Source organism: Mesoplodon bidens (assembly GCF_964165515.1).
Source record: "Mesoplodon bidens genome assembly, chromosome: 11".
Lineage (NCBI taxonomy): Eukaryota > Metazoa > Chordata > Mammalia > Artiodactyla > Ziphiidae > Mesoplodon > Mesoplodon bidens.
In genome coordinates this window covers 3,282,209-3,301,130 of record NC_138167.1, presented here as the reverse complement: position 1 = coordinate 3,301,130, position 18,922 = coordinate 3,282,209, and the positions used below count along the sequence as shown (strand labels likewise).

Below are 18,922 nucleotides of genomic sequence, written 5' to 3'. Positions count from 1 at the left end.
GACTTTCTAGGTGAAACGAAGCTGCCAGGGGCCCCGTGCCCAGGGTACTGCTGTGAAAAGAGGAATGAGCCTCAGAACTGGGTTTGCAACTCACTGAGACTGCTGACCAGCTTGGGCAAGGCTGGACTCCTGCTTCTTTATCCTTCTATGGTCTGGGAAGAGAAGGGAGGTGCACGTGTGTGCGCGTGTGAGTACGGGTACGTGTGTGTGTGTGTGCAGATAACAACCCGCACATGGATGTCCCAGGGAGCGCGGTGAAGAGGGAGAGATGGCACATGGAAACTGGGGATACCAAGCATTCTACCAATGGGACACGGCCCTCTTTTCCGTACCTAGACACGCGCATCCTCTCTCTGACTCTCTTCTGTGAGCCCAGGGCCTCTGCAGTCCCGCTAACGTTCTAGGAGCGGATGACCCTCCCATCTCTCCTCCCCTGCCCCGCCCCTCACACACTCGCCTTTGCCTGGAGACCGAGGCAGGGATGCCCTTTTCCATCAACTACCTCTTGGTTGTCTGTCTGTCAGTCTGTCTGTCTGTCTCTATCTGGCCAGGCTGCTGTTGCTGTCCCTACCTGAGCCCTCCAGAGTAAGGACCCCAGAGGCTGGGCCTTTTAGAGGTTGGGAGGGGATGCCCTCTGGTTCCAAGATCTGATGCCTTAAGGGGGAAAAGCATTTTCCACCTGGTTGAGCATCTGCGAACATTCTCACCGGGTGTAGGAGGGAGGACTGTTTGTTATCAAAGCACCTGCATTCAGGTCCTCTGTCTGAGGGCTGCTGTGGGATCTCCCTGCCTTGCACCCTCTCTCCGGGATCCATGACGCCAGGTAGGGTCACAGCCTCAGAGGGAGGATTGCAAGTGGCTTGATGGCTGGGGTTAGGAGCTCTGATCCCATCTCTAAGGGGCATTTGCCTCTGATTCCCTCCCCCACCGCTTTTCATCTCTTCTCTCCCTCCCTCCGCCTGCCAAGCCCTCCCCTCCTGCCCCTCCTCCCCCACCTACCTTTGCATCACCACAGTGGGAGTCTGGAAGTGTGATCCATCCCCCAGGAATATGCGGATTTTACTATGGGACCTTTGAAAAGCGCTTTAGGGAAAAAGAAGAAAAGGGAGAGAGGGAGGGGTCTGGGGACAGTCTTTCTGTCGCTTCGTCTTCCCAAGGAGGGAGGAAATGATAATTCTTTGTGTTGGTAGATTGCTTTTCCATATGTGATCTCATTCGATCCCTAAAGAGGGTCTGGATGACACTGCAGTGAGCAGCCTGCGGTTCACAGAGGTTCCGTGACTGGATCAAGGTCCCACAGCCGGTCAGTGGCAGAGACAGGACCAGAACCCAGGTCCCGGGCCTCCCGGTCCTATGCTCGGTCCCGGCCCACACCACCTGTCAGGAGCTGCAGGGCGAGGGCCGCGCCCTCGGGCTGATGGGATTCCAGGCTGGGGCGTGGGTTCCGGACTTGGACATGATGCTTGGCTCCCCCCCCCCCCGCCCCCGCAGGCATCGATTACCACGTGAAGACTGTGCGCGTGGATGACTCGCGGGTGGCCCTGCAGCTGTGGGACACGGCGGGGCAGGAGAGGTGAGGAGCACCCCCCCACCTGTAACCCCGCCTCTCCTCTCCCCGCGGGGGCGGGCTGTGGCGGCAGAGGAGGCCGCGCACCTGACCCGGCCCTTTGCGCAGGTATCGCTGCATCACCCAGCAGTTCTTCCGCAAGGCCGACGGTGTCGTGGTCATGTACGATCTCACGGCCAGGCAGTCCTTCCTGGCCGTGCGGCAGTGGCTGCGCAGCGTGGAGGTGAGCTGGGGGCCTCCGGGCGGCCCCTCTTCCTGGGCCCGCTGCCCTCTCTGGACACCTGACTCACGGTCCACCTTCTCCGGGAAAAAACCGGTTCAGGCGTCCAGGCGTCAGTCCACCCAAGTGCCCGGCACCAGGCTGGTTACTGGGGACCCAAAGGTGAACACGAGAGGTGTGGTCCCTGCCCTCATGGGGGAGGGGGCTGGGGGAAGGACACAGGACAAATACCGATTAAGCCAATAATGGTATCATTAAGATTGTGAAAAGTGAGGTAGGATTAGGGGAGGGAGTGTCAAGTGTCAAGGACGGATGGTTCCCAAGGTGTTTAAACTGAGTCACCACCGCCTCTCCTGCATTTTTCTAGCTTCAGGGGGTCCCGCTGTGACCAGCCCAGGACCGTCGTGCTCACGGTTTGGGGGCCTGGGTCACAATCCTTTGCACGAGGGGAGGCTGATCTGCAATGTGCGGGACCCAGGCTCACCCCAGAGTCACCTCAGGCTGGGCCCTCGAGACACGGGCCTCTTCCTTGAATTCTGGATTCTCTGTAAGACTCTCCTTTCTTGCTGTTATCCTTGCAATATGCTGCTTTGTAAGCACTTTTTACTTCCTGACCACCTGCATGTCCTCTGCCACTGAATGCAGACGTCTCAAGGCCAAGGGCAGTGTGCCGAGCCACTTATTATTTTTTACAGGCCCCCTCCCGCCCGATTCTTTCACACACAGTCAAATAGTCCCAGCTCCTTCCATCGGCAGGACCCATGCTTTGTTCGTTTATTTGTTCTAAACGCTGCCAGGCATTGTTCTGGGGTCTGGGCATTCCAGCACCAGAGAAAAGAGACAGTGTCCCTCTCCCCCTGGAGCTTATTATGCTCAATCCTCTGCTCAAGCCCATAGGACTTGCCCAGCCCCTTCCCTCCTCATCAGTCAGGCTGCCACGCTGCTATCCAGGACGCAGCTGCCAGCCCGGGCCCCTGCTGCCCTCTGCACGTCTTTGCCATTGTGACCGGTACTTGGGTCCCACAGTGCTGGGCAGACATTGGACGCGTGCATGGATGCCGTGTCACCGTGCAGGCGGGATACTGGGGTTGTTCATTTCATTTGTTTCAACCCTCAGATCTATGCTTCCTCGCACCAAAATCTGTTTCTCTTGAAGTTTGGGTTGGATGGGCCGCTCCTTTCTCTCCTGTTAATCTACATCCTTGTCATTACCAAGAAAAATGAGGAGCAAGAATGGAAGCCAGATGCAAGCGTTTCTCAGAAATTTGCTCGCTACAAATTAGTTTCCAAAATTATTGCGCCTAAAACACAATAGACAAAATGTACGTTTTGAAATGTAGTGAATGGCTCTATACCGAGCTAACAGTGGAGACAGATGGCGGGGTGATCTGGAAGTGAACCCTCTTTAAACTTTGTAATTTATGACATGATTTTTTTTTTTTTTTTGCGGTACGCGGGCCTCTCACTGCCGTGGCCTCTCCCGTAGTGGAGCACAGGCTCCGGATGAGCAGGCTCAGCGGCCACGGCTCACGGGCCCAGCCGCTCCGCGGCATGTGGGATCTTCCCGGACCGGGGCACGAACCCGTGTCCCCTGCATCGGCAGGTGGATTCTTAACCACTGCGCCACCAGGGAAGCCCCGGCAGGCGGATTCTTAACCACTGCGCCACCAGGGAAGTCCCTGACCCTCCCCAGCCCCCCTGCTGGAGGCACCTTAAAGCGAGCCTCCTGTGCCTGCTCCAGGGAGCGGCCCGGCCCCTCCCCGTGTACCGCAGGCCCACTTGCCCTCCCCTGCATCTCACTGGATCTTGGATCCCCGGCCGTGGTCCCCCTGCATCTCACTGGATCTTGGATCCCCGGCCGTGGTCCCCCTGCATCTCACTGGATCTTGGATCCCCGGCCGTGGTCCCCCTGCATCTCACTGGATCTTGGATCCCCGGCCGTGGTCCCCTTGCATCTCACTGGATCTTGGATCCCCGGCCGTGGTCCCCCTGCATCTCACTGGATCTTGGATCCCCGGCCGTGGTCCCCCTGCATCTCACTGGATCTTGGATCCCCGGCCGTGCTTCCCCTGCATCTCACTGGATCTTGGATCCCCGGCCGTGGTCCCTGGCTGTGATACTTGCTGCTGCTGCCTTGGACTTGGCAACTCATCACATCCCCCTTGTAGCTTTCTGGGCCTCGGGTTTTCTCGTTCACCCTGTGCTCTGTTCCTGCCTGCCTTTCTAACAAGTTCTCACAAGCCAGTGCTGCTGGTCCAGGGACCACACTTTGAGAAGCAAGATTCTAAATCCTTTTCAAAGATATTTGTGTTCCTTCAGCAAGAAGTTGCGGGGCATGACCCATGTGCCCAGCCCACGCCACGCGCTCTGGAGGACTCAGTGTGATGCACCGGTGCAGCGGCCCCAGGGTTCTGCGAGCAGGTGCTGGAGGCTGTGTCAGGTGGAGTTGTGTGTTGAGGATATGGACCCGTGGCAACATAAATGCAGTTGTTCTCAAGATTCTTGAAAAGCTAAGTCGTTCCGCCTTGGCAACCAGCCATCAGAGACGTCAGGTGATAGATTAAAGCTTGACACCTAATTGGATTGGAGGAGAACTGAAAATAATCAGCCCTTGATGTTTGTGGCGCACCTTGAATTTCTATAGCACTCCCAGTGCTTCGCCAGCCCCTTGCCAGGAGAAGGGAGGGTGGAGGGGGCGCTTTAATAACAGGCTTTGGGTTTAGAAGCCTTATTATTAAGTGAATGGTGGCCAGCTGTTCCCAGCACCCCTTCCCCCATCAACCTGAAAAGCCGTACCCAAGGAAAGGGCTGACATTGCCACAGATTATACATGGCAAAGACTGACTCTTAGGTTGCGTGGGGCAGGAACAGCTGCTGGGGAGGCGTGGAGTTCCCTGCAAAGGACATTCTCATCGTCCCAGCCCAGCCACCGCCTGGCCGTGAAACGTGGGCCAGTCACTCCATGAAGGGGTGGACCAGAGGGTCTGGAAGGTTCCTCCTGGCCCCCGCGTTCTATAGGGGCTGGCACTTGACTCTCTGGGGGGCCGGGATGGAGCAGGTGTGTGTGTGGATGAGAGAACCCTGCCAGCCCAGAGGGAACCAAATGCCTTGGGCACAAGAGAAGGGGTGACTGCTCTGCTTTATGAGGTGTCCTGCCCCACACCCCCTCCTCTCCCACCTCAGCACCTTTACCTGGCCCGCAGGTGTCCTGCAGAAAAGGCCCAAGCGGGGCCCAGACACACTCTGTGCTGATTCTCCAGCCATTTAGCTTTCCTGTGCACTTCCAGGAAATCAAAGCAGTTAGACCTTCCTACCAACTCAGCATCCCCCACCCTCCTGACCACCAAATCTCTGCTGCGTGGTACTGGTTTAACCAGTCCAATCTAGAGGAGAAACTGGTCAGGCTCTAAGGGCCCCATGTTTAGACTGTGAGGCACCCTGGACATCTGAAGACTTTGGGGCCTGTATCAGGTAGAGAAGATAGGATATGGTACAAGCCCGATGGGCTGGTATTTCTCCCGAATCCAGATTTTTGGTCCGCAATGTCTGCAGTCCTGGCGTGTTAACTTCTCGTTTGGATCTTTCTGTCATCCCAAGAGCACTGTCCTGTTAGGCCTATACATCAAGGAAGTGGCATCTGACCCAAGTCATCAACCAGCAAGGCCAGTGCCTCTGAGCCAGAAAAAAAACATGGAGATTAATCTCACATAGCCCCTTGTTTTATAGTTCTGCAGCTTTCCTCTCCCTTGCCGGACGGCTGACTGGCTCTCACTCTGTGATCTTTGTCACCGGTGACAATATACGGCACACGGCAAAAAATAGCAGTTTGATTTTTTTTCCCCCACGTTCCAAGTTGAGCTCAAAGTGCTGGCAGTTGAGAACGAACTACGCAAATAAATCTTGTTTTGACTCATCGTCCAGGGGGGCGGATAAATATGGAAACCCCCAATATATAATTTTGCAGTCATTTTCTTCTGAGCATAAATGCATGCTTTAATGTGCTGAGAAATTTTTGTGTTCTGCCTCTGGAGAAATAGCAGCACTTGCCTGGCTAAGTGCTTCTTCTTGCGTCCCAGCAAATAGATATTAACACACACACACGCACACGCACACACAGAGCAACCAACCAAATGCAACAGCTGCACGTCCTGAGCTGAAAGCCAACGCTTGCTCTTAGTTGACAGCTTCTGTAAGTGAAAGTCAGAGGCGGGGAATCTTTTGAATTTCAGCAAGTCTGTTTTCCAGGAAGTTCAAGTTCAGAGAAAGGTCACTGAAGTGGTGGAAGGTGGAGAGGCTTGCTTGTGTGTCAGACCAGCTCTGGAGCCCACCTCACAGCTCAGGGAAGAGAGAGGGAAGAGAGGAGGGATCCAGGTGGGTCCCACAGAGAGACGTGGCAGAGCCAGACAGAGCCTGGGCCTCCTGCACAGAGCCTGTGCCCAGCCCGGGAGCTGCCCTCAGACCAGTCCCTCTGACCTGGTGTGCCCATGGGACTTTAGCAACATCTATAAAAATGTCTACAGGGCTTCCCTGGTGGCGCAGTGGTTGAGAGTCCGCCTGCCGATGCAGGGGACGCGGGTTCGTGCCCCGGTCCGGGAGGATCCCACATGCTGCGGAGCGGCTGGGCCCGTGAGCCGTGGCCGCTGAGCCTGCGCATCCGGAGCCTGTGCTCCACAGCGGGAGAGGCCACGACAGTGAGAGGCCCGCGTACCGCAAAAAAAAAAAAAAAAAAAAAAAAAAAGTAAGTGTGGCTTCATCTGGTGGATAATTATAAGCCTCTTTGTCCAAGCAGCGGACAGGCCAACACCCTCGTTAAGTAGGTGAATGATGTAAAGTGTAGGGAAAAAGCTCAAGTCTCGAGGTTCAAGTCAGAGAGGACCATGAAACCCCCAGTCCAGCCCCAGTGCCTCCTGTGTCGAAGGGTGACCTGGGGCCGGGGTGAGGGTGCCTGGCTTCCTGCGATGGGTAGCACACGCCCTGGCCTTATGTGTGTTCTCACTTATTTTTGCCACGTCTTTGGAGATAGGCCTAAGTCTCCTACATCAGCACAGGCCAGGGCCCTGGGAGGGGAAACAAGGGGTCCAGAGAGTTTGTATAAGAGGGGAACGCTGCAGAGAGCAGAAAACCGCGGCTCCGGCTGGGGCCTCGGCTATTTCTTCCTGCTCCTTCTAAGCTCTTTTATTTTTATTTTTTTTAGCCAGGAATCACTTTAGGAAGGGAGACTACCTCTCCTTTTCCAAGAAGCAGCCCTGCTGCTCATGGTGTAGGGCCCAGATGCTGGGCTGACTGTTCCTACCTCATCCTATTTGGTGGCTCAGGACCTGGCATCCCCTTTACAAGGGAGGAACAAGCCATCGCCCATAACAAGTAATACCAGATTCCGGGCTAGAATCCCACCCTGGGATTTCAAGTCTGATGCTCTTATTCTCAGAGCGTTTCCATGTCAAGAAATCCCACCAGCCTTAGTCATTCCTCACACATCCATCTACAAATATCTCTCTCGCGCGTGTGCTCCAAATAGCAAGTCTTCTGGCCCATATTCCTGCTTCTTCCTCTTTTCTTCCTTTTCTGTGAAAAACTCTTCACGCAAGCTTCTGCGGCACAGCGCAGGTGGGGGACAGGGCATTCCCAGTACCCGCAGTCACGGTCCACGCACGTAGCCATCAGTGGGTTCCTTACTTGCAGATAACTGGAATATGGCGACGTCTACCCAACACATCCACCACCCTGTGCATAAGTCAGTCTACTTCTGATGGGTCAGAAGGCACTGTAAGATCTTGGGCCTCTGAGTCATCGTTGCTAATGTTCATTACCATCTCACCACGAATATATGGAAATACTGCCTTTAGAGAGTTCTGGTTAATGAGACACTAAATAGCAGAGAGGTCATTGGAAATAAGAATTCAGAGCCAAGGATTAGAGAAAGGTGGCCCCGTACACTAAAGGGTGGGTCCCCATAACGCTAACTTTGTTGGATGTTCTTTTGGATTCTCTGAGCTTTAACATTCTCATTTAGTACACGAGAGTTTTTTCACTGCTGAACTACAATAAAAATGAATGGGTAGACAGAGGAACCACGGAGGCTTCATTCCGAATGTGAGGCTATTTAAACCCAAAACAGGTGACCTGTCAGATGGACCATGGACATTTATTTGACGGGGTCTAGGGTAAAGCAGCCGAACTGTTGGCGAAACTAGCCACCGGCAGTCTTCTGGTGTCCCACGGCCTTCTCTACTTAGTGAAACAGAGCTGCAGTGAATAACTGTTTATTACCGAATCATGATTAAAAGCCCCTAGTTAAATACCTCACAAAGCAAAAATAACAACCTGCGTAAATGTGAACATTACCATATTGACTCACTCAGTAGCTATGCGTCCTGGGCCCTTGGGGTGCAAAGACCCTGGGGAGCAGGGACCCTGGGGTGTAGGGACCCTGGGGTGCAGGGACCCTGGGATGTAGGGTGCAGGGACTCTGGGGTGTAGGGACCCTGGGGTGCAAAGACCCTAGCATTCAGGGACCCTGGGTGCAGGGACCCTGGGGTGAAGGCCCCTGGCTGATATGACACAGGACACAGCCCCTGGAGGAGTAAATAGGGTTGAGCCCTGGAATAAACCTGTTCTTCTGGCCCATGAAGTACGACTGCTGTGGCTCCCGTTCTTCCAGATCAGGGCTCCTTCAGAGCCAGGGCACCCAGGACAGGGGTCCCCATGGGGTGACCTCCAGGGAGGCACATGACAGTCATGTATCACGCGCTGTGGACCCAAGACCGTGACTCGGATGTGGACCCAGCCCTCGGGGAGCTACGTGCCCAGTTCAAGGCCGCCAGAGGTACACTGCTGACCGTGCAGCCCCTGGGCCTCCTCAAAAGCCCATTGAGCAACTCCTTGTTCATTCTGGTCACATCGATCAAGTCTGATCACGTGGGGACGCCCTCGGGGGCTCCGTACGGACACCTATTGTATCACCGCCAGCTGTGCCCTATCCTGCTCCCAGTGCCAGGCCATGGGGAGCGGGGTAAAGGGGGGGTCCCTGCACTGAGAGGGCTGGGAGGCACCCAGAGGCAGCCTCGAGCACCTTGCAGAAGCCCGGCAAACCAAGGCTCTGGGAGATGGTGGTCCCCTCTGTGCTTTGGGGTGACTCTGTTATCACCAGCCTTTGTGGCAGCAGGGGGTTCTCAAGCTAGTTTGTGTCTTTGCAGCCAGTGTTTCCACCTGCCCTTCCCGGTTCTCCTTAAGGATGCTTCTCTCACTTGGGGGATTATCTGTTCCGCAGGAAGCTGTGGGAGACCGCATTCCCGTTCTTCTGCTGGGCAACAAAGTCGACAACGAGAAAGAGCGGGAAGTGCCACGGGGCCTGGCAGAGCAGCTGGCCAAGGTGAGGGGCAAGCATCCCCGTCTCTCTGGACAGGGAGGGATCCCAAGGGGAGTCGGGCATGTACCCAAGAGCCGGGGTGGGAACCTTCTCTGGGAGCCCCCTGTGAAGTCAGCAAGCGGGCTGGATGGTGTCCTGGCATCGTGGGGCTGGTCCAGCTGCCGCACGTGGAACTTTCCACAGAGAACTTGACTCAGGTGTGGGGAATTTCCCAGATTCTCTTCCTTGGAACTCAGAACTATGAATCCTCAGATAGTAGGAGGTTACTTATTTCAGTCCCCCAGCTGATCCTTGAATCCCATCATCTATGTTTCCCTACTTGGTTGCCTTCAGGGATGAGACACTCACTACCTGTCGGGCAGCGTGCTCTTCCTCGGGCAGCTCTGTTACAGCATCCATCCTTCCTACCAAGACTGAGCGTCCAAGCTGCAAACTCCAGATAAATTCAGGGCAGGCGCTGCAAAGCCAACCATTAAAATAAGCATCAGCCCTCTTGCCCAAGCAGGGAACTGTCGCGGCGTGATGGAAATCAGGCAGCAACACAAGCCATGCTCGCTCCTTGGCTGCTTCTTCTGCCTCAGAGTGGTTTTCGGGGAACTGTGTGTCTGGCGAGATAGGGCTTCCCAGCCCCAGGATTCCATAATTCTCAGTGTGCTTGCTCTAGGCAGAGACTCGGGACCTCAGAGGCTAGGGAGGCAGGCACAGGTGGTGAAACTCAAGGGAAAAAGGAGGAAGAAAGTCCAGCAGCTGCATGTCCACGGGCTGCATCCACAATTCCCAGTCCAAGGAGCTCTGAGCACAAAGGTTTTTGCATTGCGTTTGGCAGAAAAAACCTGACCGGAACTGATGTGAGGCTATTTATGGGTTTTGTTTACCTCACTTTGAATAAATATTCAAATATTTCACTGAAGAATTATTAATATATTTGATTATAGCCTGCTATCCCAGATCCACAGAGGCTATTATATAATATGTATTATAGACAAGTATTCGCTTTCTAAAACTCAAAAATTCTGGATTCCAAAATACATCTGGATCCAAGGTTTTTGATTAAGGAGTGAAAAGAAAGGAGCCCGTACATCCTGGACAGCAATTCCAGAAAGTGTAAATCATGAAGGCAGCAGTGTAGGTCCTATTGTTTTATAGTTGTTACGGCTCCCCTGAGAGATAGTTCCAGAGCCTGCATCAGTCAGGGAGCACGAGGGACAGAAATCAACCTGGTACAGAGAGGGGAGGGGACGACGCAAGGAAGTGAGGGTGTGGTAAGTGCAGAGGGGCATTCTCCCACGCCCCCCATGGCTCCCTCCAGCCCCCCCCCCCCGCCCATATTCTCCTTCATGCCCTCTGGTCTCTTGATTCCAGGAGCACAACCTGATCTTCTACGAATGCAGTGCCTATTCCGGTCACAACACCCAAGAGTCCGTGCTCCATCTGGCCAGGTAAAGAGACACCACTCAGCCGGTCCCTCTGTCCATCTGAGCTGTCTGGCTAGAGCGGCTGGAGGCCTAGGCCTTTGTGTGGGACCCCAGGGGTGAGGGACAGCCCTCCGAAACACAGTGACAAAAAGAAAGCCTCCGCTCACTCCGCAACTGCAGTCTTCTTCTGAGCCTTAAAGGCTGCCTTTTCCCCAGGGATCCTCTTTTCAAATGCAAATGCTCCTGGGAAAGGTCAGATCAGAGGCCCCTCAATATTGGCTAATATTTTAGCAGGGATTAGTTGGCAGCCAGCTGGGTTATACTATGGGCTCCTGGGGGAGGGGGAGGGGGACCCAAGGAGAGGGGCTGCGATGGGAGACACAGAGGCACCCAAGAGGACAGCACTCAAAAGACCGGTCCCGTAAGCCTCTGCCTACACTGAGAGTAAGGAAACAGAACCACACAAGCCCCATTTCAATCCTTGGGCAATTCACTCATTCATCCATCTAGGCATCCATCCATGCCTCCATCCGTCTGTCCATCCCTCCCTCCCTCCATCCATCCCTCCATCCATCTATCCAGCCAGCCAGCCAGCAAATACTGACTAGTGCTCATTTTGCGCTCAGCCTTCATCTGGGGGCATCTAAAATATATTTTTGTTTGAGTAACTAATAGCCCAGGACAACTTCTTCAATGCACTGGAGAGGTGCTGGAGTTACGGGAGACCTAGGGAGTTATGGGGAAAATTCTAGGGTTTTCTCTGCCACTGATTCCCGGGGCAAGTCACCCTGCCTTTCTGAGCTTTGCCCCCAGCATAGGAACATCCATCGTATTTTCCCTGCCCACTCAAGGGTTGTTGTAAAAATCAGAAGACATGCTTCAGATGAAAGCTCTTGGAAAGTATAAAGCAGGGATAAGATACTTAATGCTGTTTTTAATCCTTCACCTCTTATAGTTAATCTGGAGCTGTGCTCATGCGGGAAGCCCCACCATAAAGTTAATAACCAATAAATGTAATTTTTGAGCCTCTGCTGTGTGCTGGGTACTGTGATAGGCTGCAGAGACAAAAGATACAGTCTCTGCCGTCAGCACCTCACCCTCTGCTGAGGGAGCCAGCACAGAAGCAGTGCATTACACCCAGTGATGGGGCTATAACGGAGAAAGGATCCACGTGCTCTCAGAGCATCAGGAGAGACTTCCTGGAGGAGGTGTTATGAAGGACGCATATTGACTACACTCTGGCTTTACAAATTATAGTCGTGCACCTGTGCTCGCCGGGGGAGACTTGGAGGACTCTCTCTCTCTGATGCTCTGGGGAGGCTGGGTCCCTCCTCATGACCCAGATGGCCTGTAACCTGAGGTGCCTCGCAGCTTCTCTGCTGCTGACACTCTACCTTCCCCTCTCCCAGGATCCTCAAGGAACAAGAAGACACAGTGAGGGAAGACACCATTCAGATTGACCGCCCCGCCAAGAAGAAAGCCTGCTGCGGCTGACACAGGCCCCCTAGGACTCCCACCCAGGCCTGAGGCCACAGGGCCTACCCTGCCTCCTGCACAGATGCCCTCACCAAGGCCCACCCAGACCTTTATCCTTGTCAGCGATGTCCCCCACCCCAAAGGAAGGAAAACACATCCCGTCAGGAAAGCTGCTCTTGGAGCATCTTGGGGTCTTTCTCCCCCTTCTCTGTCTAGACCCAGTTGCCTATCCCTTTCTTTTTTCTCCCCCCGGCTTGGTTTCCTGGGGAAACAACAGATGGGCTTTTCCAGAAAAGCCACCACGTGCCTTTCCCACCTCCCTTCTCGCCCCCTGCCCTTAGGAGCCTCGGCACTGAGGTTGCCATGGCAACTGAGCAAGGCAGACTTGCTGCTTCCTGTAGGCCAAAGACACAGCACTGGGGCAGCTGGTCTGGCCTTGGAGCCTGTTCTCTGGATGGCAGTGGGATACCCTTGGCATGTGCTTCGTGGACGTTGAGATGCCCGTGGGTGTTGAGAAAAGCACACTGGGGTACCTGCATCCTGTCCCACCCTCTCCCCCGCACTGGTCCTGCTCCTTCCCAAGCTTCTGGGCCCCTCCTCTCTCAGCAGCCACCATGCCTCCGGTATTTGACCCCTTGGGTTCTCTGGAGCCATGCCTTCCAAAAACCACAGCCTTTGCTCCCCGCCGCCCACCCAGACCCCTGACGCCAAGGTGGAGAGTGGGCGATAAATGTACGCCTGGGGTCAGGGAGTGGGCTTACTAACTGCTTAACTTTGACTAGGAGATGAAAAGAAAACCAGGGCAACAAAACCATCTGTTGCTAAACAGAGAGGCCATGTCTGAGGGTATAAATAAGTATATATAGCTATGTAAAAGCCATTTTCTAAATGTTTCTCAAAATAGCTCTTCAAAATTTGTACATGATGATTAACAGGGTAGATTGACAGGCAGGCAGGGAGGCCCAACACCAGGTCCGTAGTTACTGATTTCACTTTATGTTACTTTTTTCTAGAAGGCTCTATTTTTTTTTTTAAAGTGTGGCTGTGATGTTGACATTTTGCTGGGGTCTGAGTGTGAACAGAGGGTAGCTGTCGGCCTTGGCACCCCTGTGAGGGCCCCGGCACAGGGCACTTGGATGGAGGGGACTGATCTGGGCCTGTGCGTGGGCCCGTCCTCTAGGTGGTGAGGTCCCAACCCCTGGCAGCGCTCCAGCGTCACTGGCTGGTGTCCAGGGGGTTGGCGAGGGCACTCTTGCCCTGGCTGGGAGTTTGGATGCAATGATCATAAATATCACTGCCTGTGACCATCCTAGGGCTAGACCCAGGCCCCCCATAGGAAATTGGGTGACGTCCATGTGCGGTGGGGCATGCAGGAAGGAAGGGAGCAGAAAGTATCCACGGGCCTCCAAGAAGATGATTCAAGACACCTGCACAGAGCCAGCCGGACCGCGGGGCGGGAGGGAAAGCCACCGGCCAGAGCTCCCAAGGGTATTCCTGTGGCCTCTTTCCCAAACCAGCCTCAGGGTCAGAGCCCATGGGCCACAAGCAAGCGCCAGCCGCCATGTGCAGACTTTCGCTCTCGTCCAGCCTTTGTAGGCCCCTGGGAGCCCACAGAGGTGGGGGACAAAAGCCAGCACCAAGCACCTGGAGGTGCCCAGGATCTTGGGCAAGCCTGCTCCCTCCCGGGCCCCCATCGCATCAGTAAAATAAGGAGTGGGCAGTTTGATGGTTCAGGTTCTTCCTGCTCGGAGGGCTTGTGTTCACTGTCTAACTTATGCTGGCCCCCAGTCCAGGTGTGAAGGGACCCCACAGGAAGCTCCTTTCCCTAAGAGAGGGCGCTGCTGATGGTCTCACTCGTGGGATGGGTCACCCAGAAGTGGCCCTGCAATGTCTGTGTGTGTGCACGTGCAGGGCAGGTAGAAGAGAGGGGGCAGCATGGAGAAAGTGAACAAGCTCTCCCGCTTCTGACAGAAAACAGAGATGTCAACGGGACTCATGGGCCCCGCAGGCTGTAGCCGGGGCTCCCCAAGCCCACAGGTGCCTTCATCCCCAGACACTAGTCGCTGGTTTGGGTTTCGAGCAGGGTGGGATGACCCTAGTGCCTGGCCTTCCAGCATGTTGGGTAAATCCCCACGAACCCTCAAAGATCCAGGCAGAAAGAGGGGCAGGAAGGGTCGTTAGGCCTCTGCTGCTTCCTTCTCTAGCCCCACCGGAAAAAAAATGGCAGAGGGGGACCTCAGAGAGACTCGCAGAAGTTCTGTGTCCCTGGGTCTCAGGTGCCCCTTCCCTCCCTATTCCTTTGAAGCAACCCCAGTGGCCTCCAGCCCGGCCCAGAGCCTAGCACAGTGGGTCAGAAAAGCCTCCTAGCTCCACCCGCTTGCTGCTGGAATGACCCTGAGCAAGTCACTTAAGCAGGTTTCCTGTCTGTCTGTAGACGGGAGGTTTCCACGTCTACCTCACAGGGATGTTTAGGTATCACGGGAGGCAGTGCATGTGAAGTGCCCAGAACACATAGGTGCTGACAAGTAGGGGCTATGGTCATGGTCAAGGTCGAGTTTCTGCCCAGACCCCTTGCCTTGCCTCAGTTTCAGGTTTAGCAGCAGCTAACACTAAGCGTCCTCCCGTAACTGGGAACTGCACGGACACCACCTCGTTTGTGTGCCTGCTTGTCCAGCCCATTCCCCCGGCTTCTGAGCTTGTGTCCAGCGTTGCCTCTTGGCCCTGCCCGTCTTTGTCCTGCGGTTTCCTGGTTTTCCAGTCAGGCCCACGTCCCACCACTCTCCCTCCCTGCCATGGTTCTCCTGGACTCAGCCCGTTCCCGGTGCTTACCCAGGGATGCCCTGTGCTCGTCGGCATCCCTGGCCCCATGCTCGCTCCCCGATTCCGATTCCTTGGGCTTCTCCTGGGTCTGCAGCTGCCTTCACCCTGAGTGGCCACCACGAGCTCCATCACCAAACCAACAGCCCTGTCACTTTGCTCCTCGTCCCACACTTATTTCCCCTCACAGCCCCTCTGGGGTCTCTTCTGTTCCTCTGTGATACCCTGACTTTCTCCCACCTCTCCCCGCCCTGTACTCTTCCCCCAGTGTTCATACCTCTGCCCAGTCTTGGAGTCCCCTCCCCCCTTCTCTCCCCCAGGCCCACCGGCGGCGTCTGCAGCCTCCATCCTAAATGGCTCAACCCTTTGTCTCTGTCATGAGTGGTCACTACTCCAAAGAGTCTTAAACCAATTTCAGCCAACGTGTTAATGCCAGTGGTGTTCAGGGTCATATTTATACTTTAACAAAGAACTCTAAAGGAGACAAAACTTTAACTCAAAGGAATAAGTCCTTAGTGCTAGACGATTAAGCACCATAGTGAGTCATGGGGGTCAAATATTTAGGACAGAGCTGCTTCTCCTGTGCTCCTCTTAAAGATCTCAGCTTGCTTCATGTACTTGGGGCTCTATTTCTAAGTTCTTATATATTTAAAAAACTTTTTATTGGAGTACAGTTGATTTAAAATGTTGTGTTAGTTTCTGTTATACAGCAAAGTGAATCAGTTATACATATACATATATCCACTCTTTTTTAGGTTATTTTCCCATATAGGTCTTTACAGAGTACTGAGTGAGTTCCTCGTGCTATACAGTAGGTTCTTAGTAGTTATCTATTTTATATATAGTAGTGTGTATATGTCAATCCCAGTCTCCTGATTTATGCCTCCCTTGGTAACCATAAGTTTGTTTTCTACATCTGTGACTCCTTGGTAACCATAAGTTTGTGTTCTACATCAGTGACCTCTATTTCTGTTTTATAAGTAAGTTCATTTGTACTCTTTTTTTCAGAATCCACATATAAGCGATATTATATGATATTTGTCTTTCTCTGTCTGACTTACTTCACTCACTTTTATGTTTATAATTGTTATCTCTTCTTGATGAATTGACCCTTTATCATCATAAAGTGTGCTTCTTTGTCTTTAGTCGCAATTTTTGTCTTAAAGTCTATTTTGTCTGATGTTAGTACAGCCACTCTAGCTCTTTTGGTTGATACATCTTCCAAATGATAAATCTTCTCTACCCTTTTACCTTCAGCCTATTTGTGCCTTTGAATCTAAAGTGGTTCTCTTGTAGACAGCATGTAGTTGGATCATGTTTTTAAATCTTTTCTTCCAGTCTCTGCTTTTTAATTGGAAAGTTTAATCTGTTTATATTTAATGTGATGAGTAAAGTATGATTTGTGTCAGCCATTTTTCTATTTCTTTTCTGTATTTCATATGTCCTTTTGGTTCCTGTATTCCTCCACTACTGCCTTCTTTTGTTGTTTGTATTAGTTATTTTCTACTGTACAACTGTAATTCTCTTGTAATTTTATTTACTATGTATAATTTATTTGTTTTCTTGGTGGTTGCCCTGGGGGTCACCATTAATATCTCAATTTACAACAGTTTGGATTAATAATGACTTAATTCCAATAGTATAAAAAATTTCTTCCTGTATAGTTTCCAATCACCCCTCCCTGTTATTATTATAAATTACATCTTTGTACATTTTATGCCCATCAACATAGATTTGTATTTATTGCTTTATGCAGTTGTCTTTTAAGTCAGTAGAAAGGAGTTACAAAGAAAAAATACATTTATATCATCTTAATTTATTTATGTAATTTTACCAGTGCTCTTTATTTTTTTCATGTTGATTGAAGTTGCTATTTAGTGTCCTTTTATTTCAATAGTATTTCTTGTAGGGCAGGTCTGCTAGAGACAAACTCTCTCAATTTTGTTTTGTTTATCTGGAAATGTCTTAATTTATCCTTTAGTTTTGAAAGATAGTTTTACCAGATATAGAACTTTTGACTGACAGGGTTTCTTCCCCCCCACCCCATCAGTACTTTGACTTTACCATCCCACTGTTTCTGGCCTCCATGGTTTCTAATGAGAAATCATCTGTTCATCTTATTGAGGATCCTTTGTATGTGATGAGTTGCTTCTTTCTTGCTGCTTTCAAAGTTCTTTGTCTTTGTCGTTCAATGGTTTGATTTTTATGTGTCTAACAATAGATCCCTTTGAGTTTATCCTACTTGCAGTTCACTGAGCTTCTTGGGTGTAGAAATTAATGGCTTTCATCAGATTGGGGGGGGTTGGTTATTATTTCTTTAAATATTATTTTTGTTTCTCTCTCCCTTTCCCTTCCTTATAGAGCCTGATTGTGCATATGGTGGCATGCTTGATGGTGTCCCACAGGTTTCTGAGGCTCTGTTCATTTTTCTTTCTTTCTTTCTTTTTTATTTGTGTTCCTCAGACTGGATAATCTCAATTGCCATATCTTCAAGCTCACTAATTCTTTCTTCTGCCTGCTCAGATATGCTGTTGGGACCCTCTAGTGAATTTTTCATTGTACTTCTGGTGAATTTTATTATTGTACTTATCAACTCCACAATTTCTGTTTGATTCTTTTTGATAATTTCTCTCTCTTTATTGATACTCTCTATTTGGTGAGACATTGTTCTCACACTTTCCTTTAGTTATTTAGACATGGTTTCCTTTAGGTCTTTGAACATATTTTAAATAGCTGGATTTAAAGTTTCAAAGACCTCACACTGGTAGCCATCTGCCCTGTGCACAAATCAAGCTCTGCTTGCCATCCCTGCTTTCTTTCTCCCACTTCACACAATGTAGCCAGGACTCTGGTCTCATTCCTTAGCCCCATCCCAAACCTCCTCCCCAAAGTCTTTCTTCTCTTCTAGATTGGAGGAGGGACCTTAAAATCAGAAGTTGTTTAGATCTGAGAAACCCTTCCCTCCACCTTGAGCTTTTGGCTGCCCTGCTGGAGATGAGCTGCTCAAGGAGGTGTCCAGTTCCATGGGGAAGTGAAGGGAGGCCAGAAATCCTCACACAGTGTTCCCCCTCCTGCCAGGAATCCAGACATTCCACAAAGCTTCACTCAGAAGGGATAGGTGTGGGAAGACTGCAAATCAGAAGCTTATTTAAAAAGCAGTTTAGGGCTTCCCTGGTGGCGCAGTGGTTGAGAGTCTGCCTGCCGATGCAGGGACGTGGGTTTTTGCCCTGGTCTGGGAAGACCCCACATGCCGCAGAGCGGCTGGGCCCGTGAGCCATGGCCGCTGAGCCTGCGTGTCCAGAGCCTGTGCTCCGCAACGGGAGAGGGCACAACAGTGAGAGGCCTGCGTACCGCAAAAAAAAAAAAAAAAAAAAAAAAAGGCAGTTTAATTACTTCAAAATAATGAAATCACAGTATATAAGCATACAAAAACCAAGGCTTAGCTGTCCTGTTGCTGACTGGCCCTAGGTTTCCTGCTCTTTCTCCTCCCATCATTCTGGGGAACGGAAAGTGGCTCTACAAATTCCAACCAATTCAGTCAAAATCCGTAGTCATTAGTTATTCCCTCCCTCCTTATCCTGGGGTGTGTGTTGGTGGGGTGAGGAGGATGATGGTTGGCAGGATACAGGAGCTTTCTAAACCTCCCCACTTCCTAACTATTAACGTTTCTATTAATAGACATGCTAATTAGCAGCAGCAGCAGTAACAAAGAACATCATAACTCTACCCTTCACACAAATAGGGCACATAATCGAAGTGTCCTGTTTAGGAAGGACCCTGCTAGGAATGATGGGGGTTGGGAAGCCAAATGGTGCTTGGCAGAGGACCTGAGATCAATGTGGGAACTGAGGAGCACTCGTGAGGCTGGGCCATTTATCATCCTTGGGCAGGACTGGGTCAGGTCCAGGGACTGATCCCCTCCAAGGGCTGGGGCTTTATCAGGGCCTGGGCTCTGATCCAGAAGTGGTCAATGCAGGCCCTTGTCACAGCACTGGGAGATTCCACTCCCCCAAAATAAGGACCCCTAGGTCCAGTGAGGCCTATGCTATCATAATGAT

General features: G+C 52.0%; 1 protein-coding gene across 1 annotated transcript in view; it reads left to right on the top strand.

The window, feature by feature from the left end:
- CRACR2A (calcium release activated channel regulator 2A) overlaps window positions 1-15,532 on the top strand; it is a 103,994-nt gene extending 88,462 nt beyond the window's left edge. Inside the window, exons 15-19 of the mRNA XM_081250260.1 lie at window positions 1,492-1,573; window positions 1,676-1,790; window positions 9,058-9,159; window positions 10,519-10,595; window positions 11,981-15,532. Coding sequence (XP_081106386.1) covers window positions 1,492-1,573; window positions 1,676-1,790; window positions 9,058-9,159; window positions 10,519-10,595; window positions 11,981-12,065 — 461 coding nt within the window. The 3' untranslated portion in view covers window positions 12,066-15,532. The remainder of the gene's footprint in view (window positions 1-1,491; window positions 1,574-1,675; window positions 1,791-9,057; window positions 9,160-10,518; window positions 10,596-11,980) is intronic.
- Window positions 15,533-18,922: the final 3,390 nt, after the last annotated feature.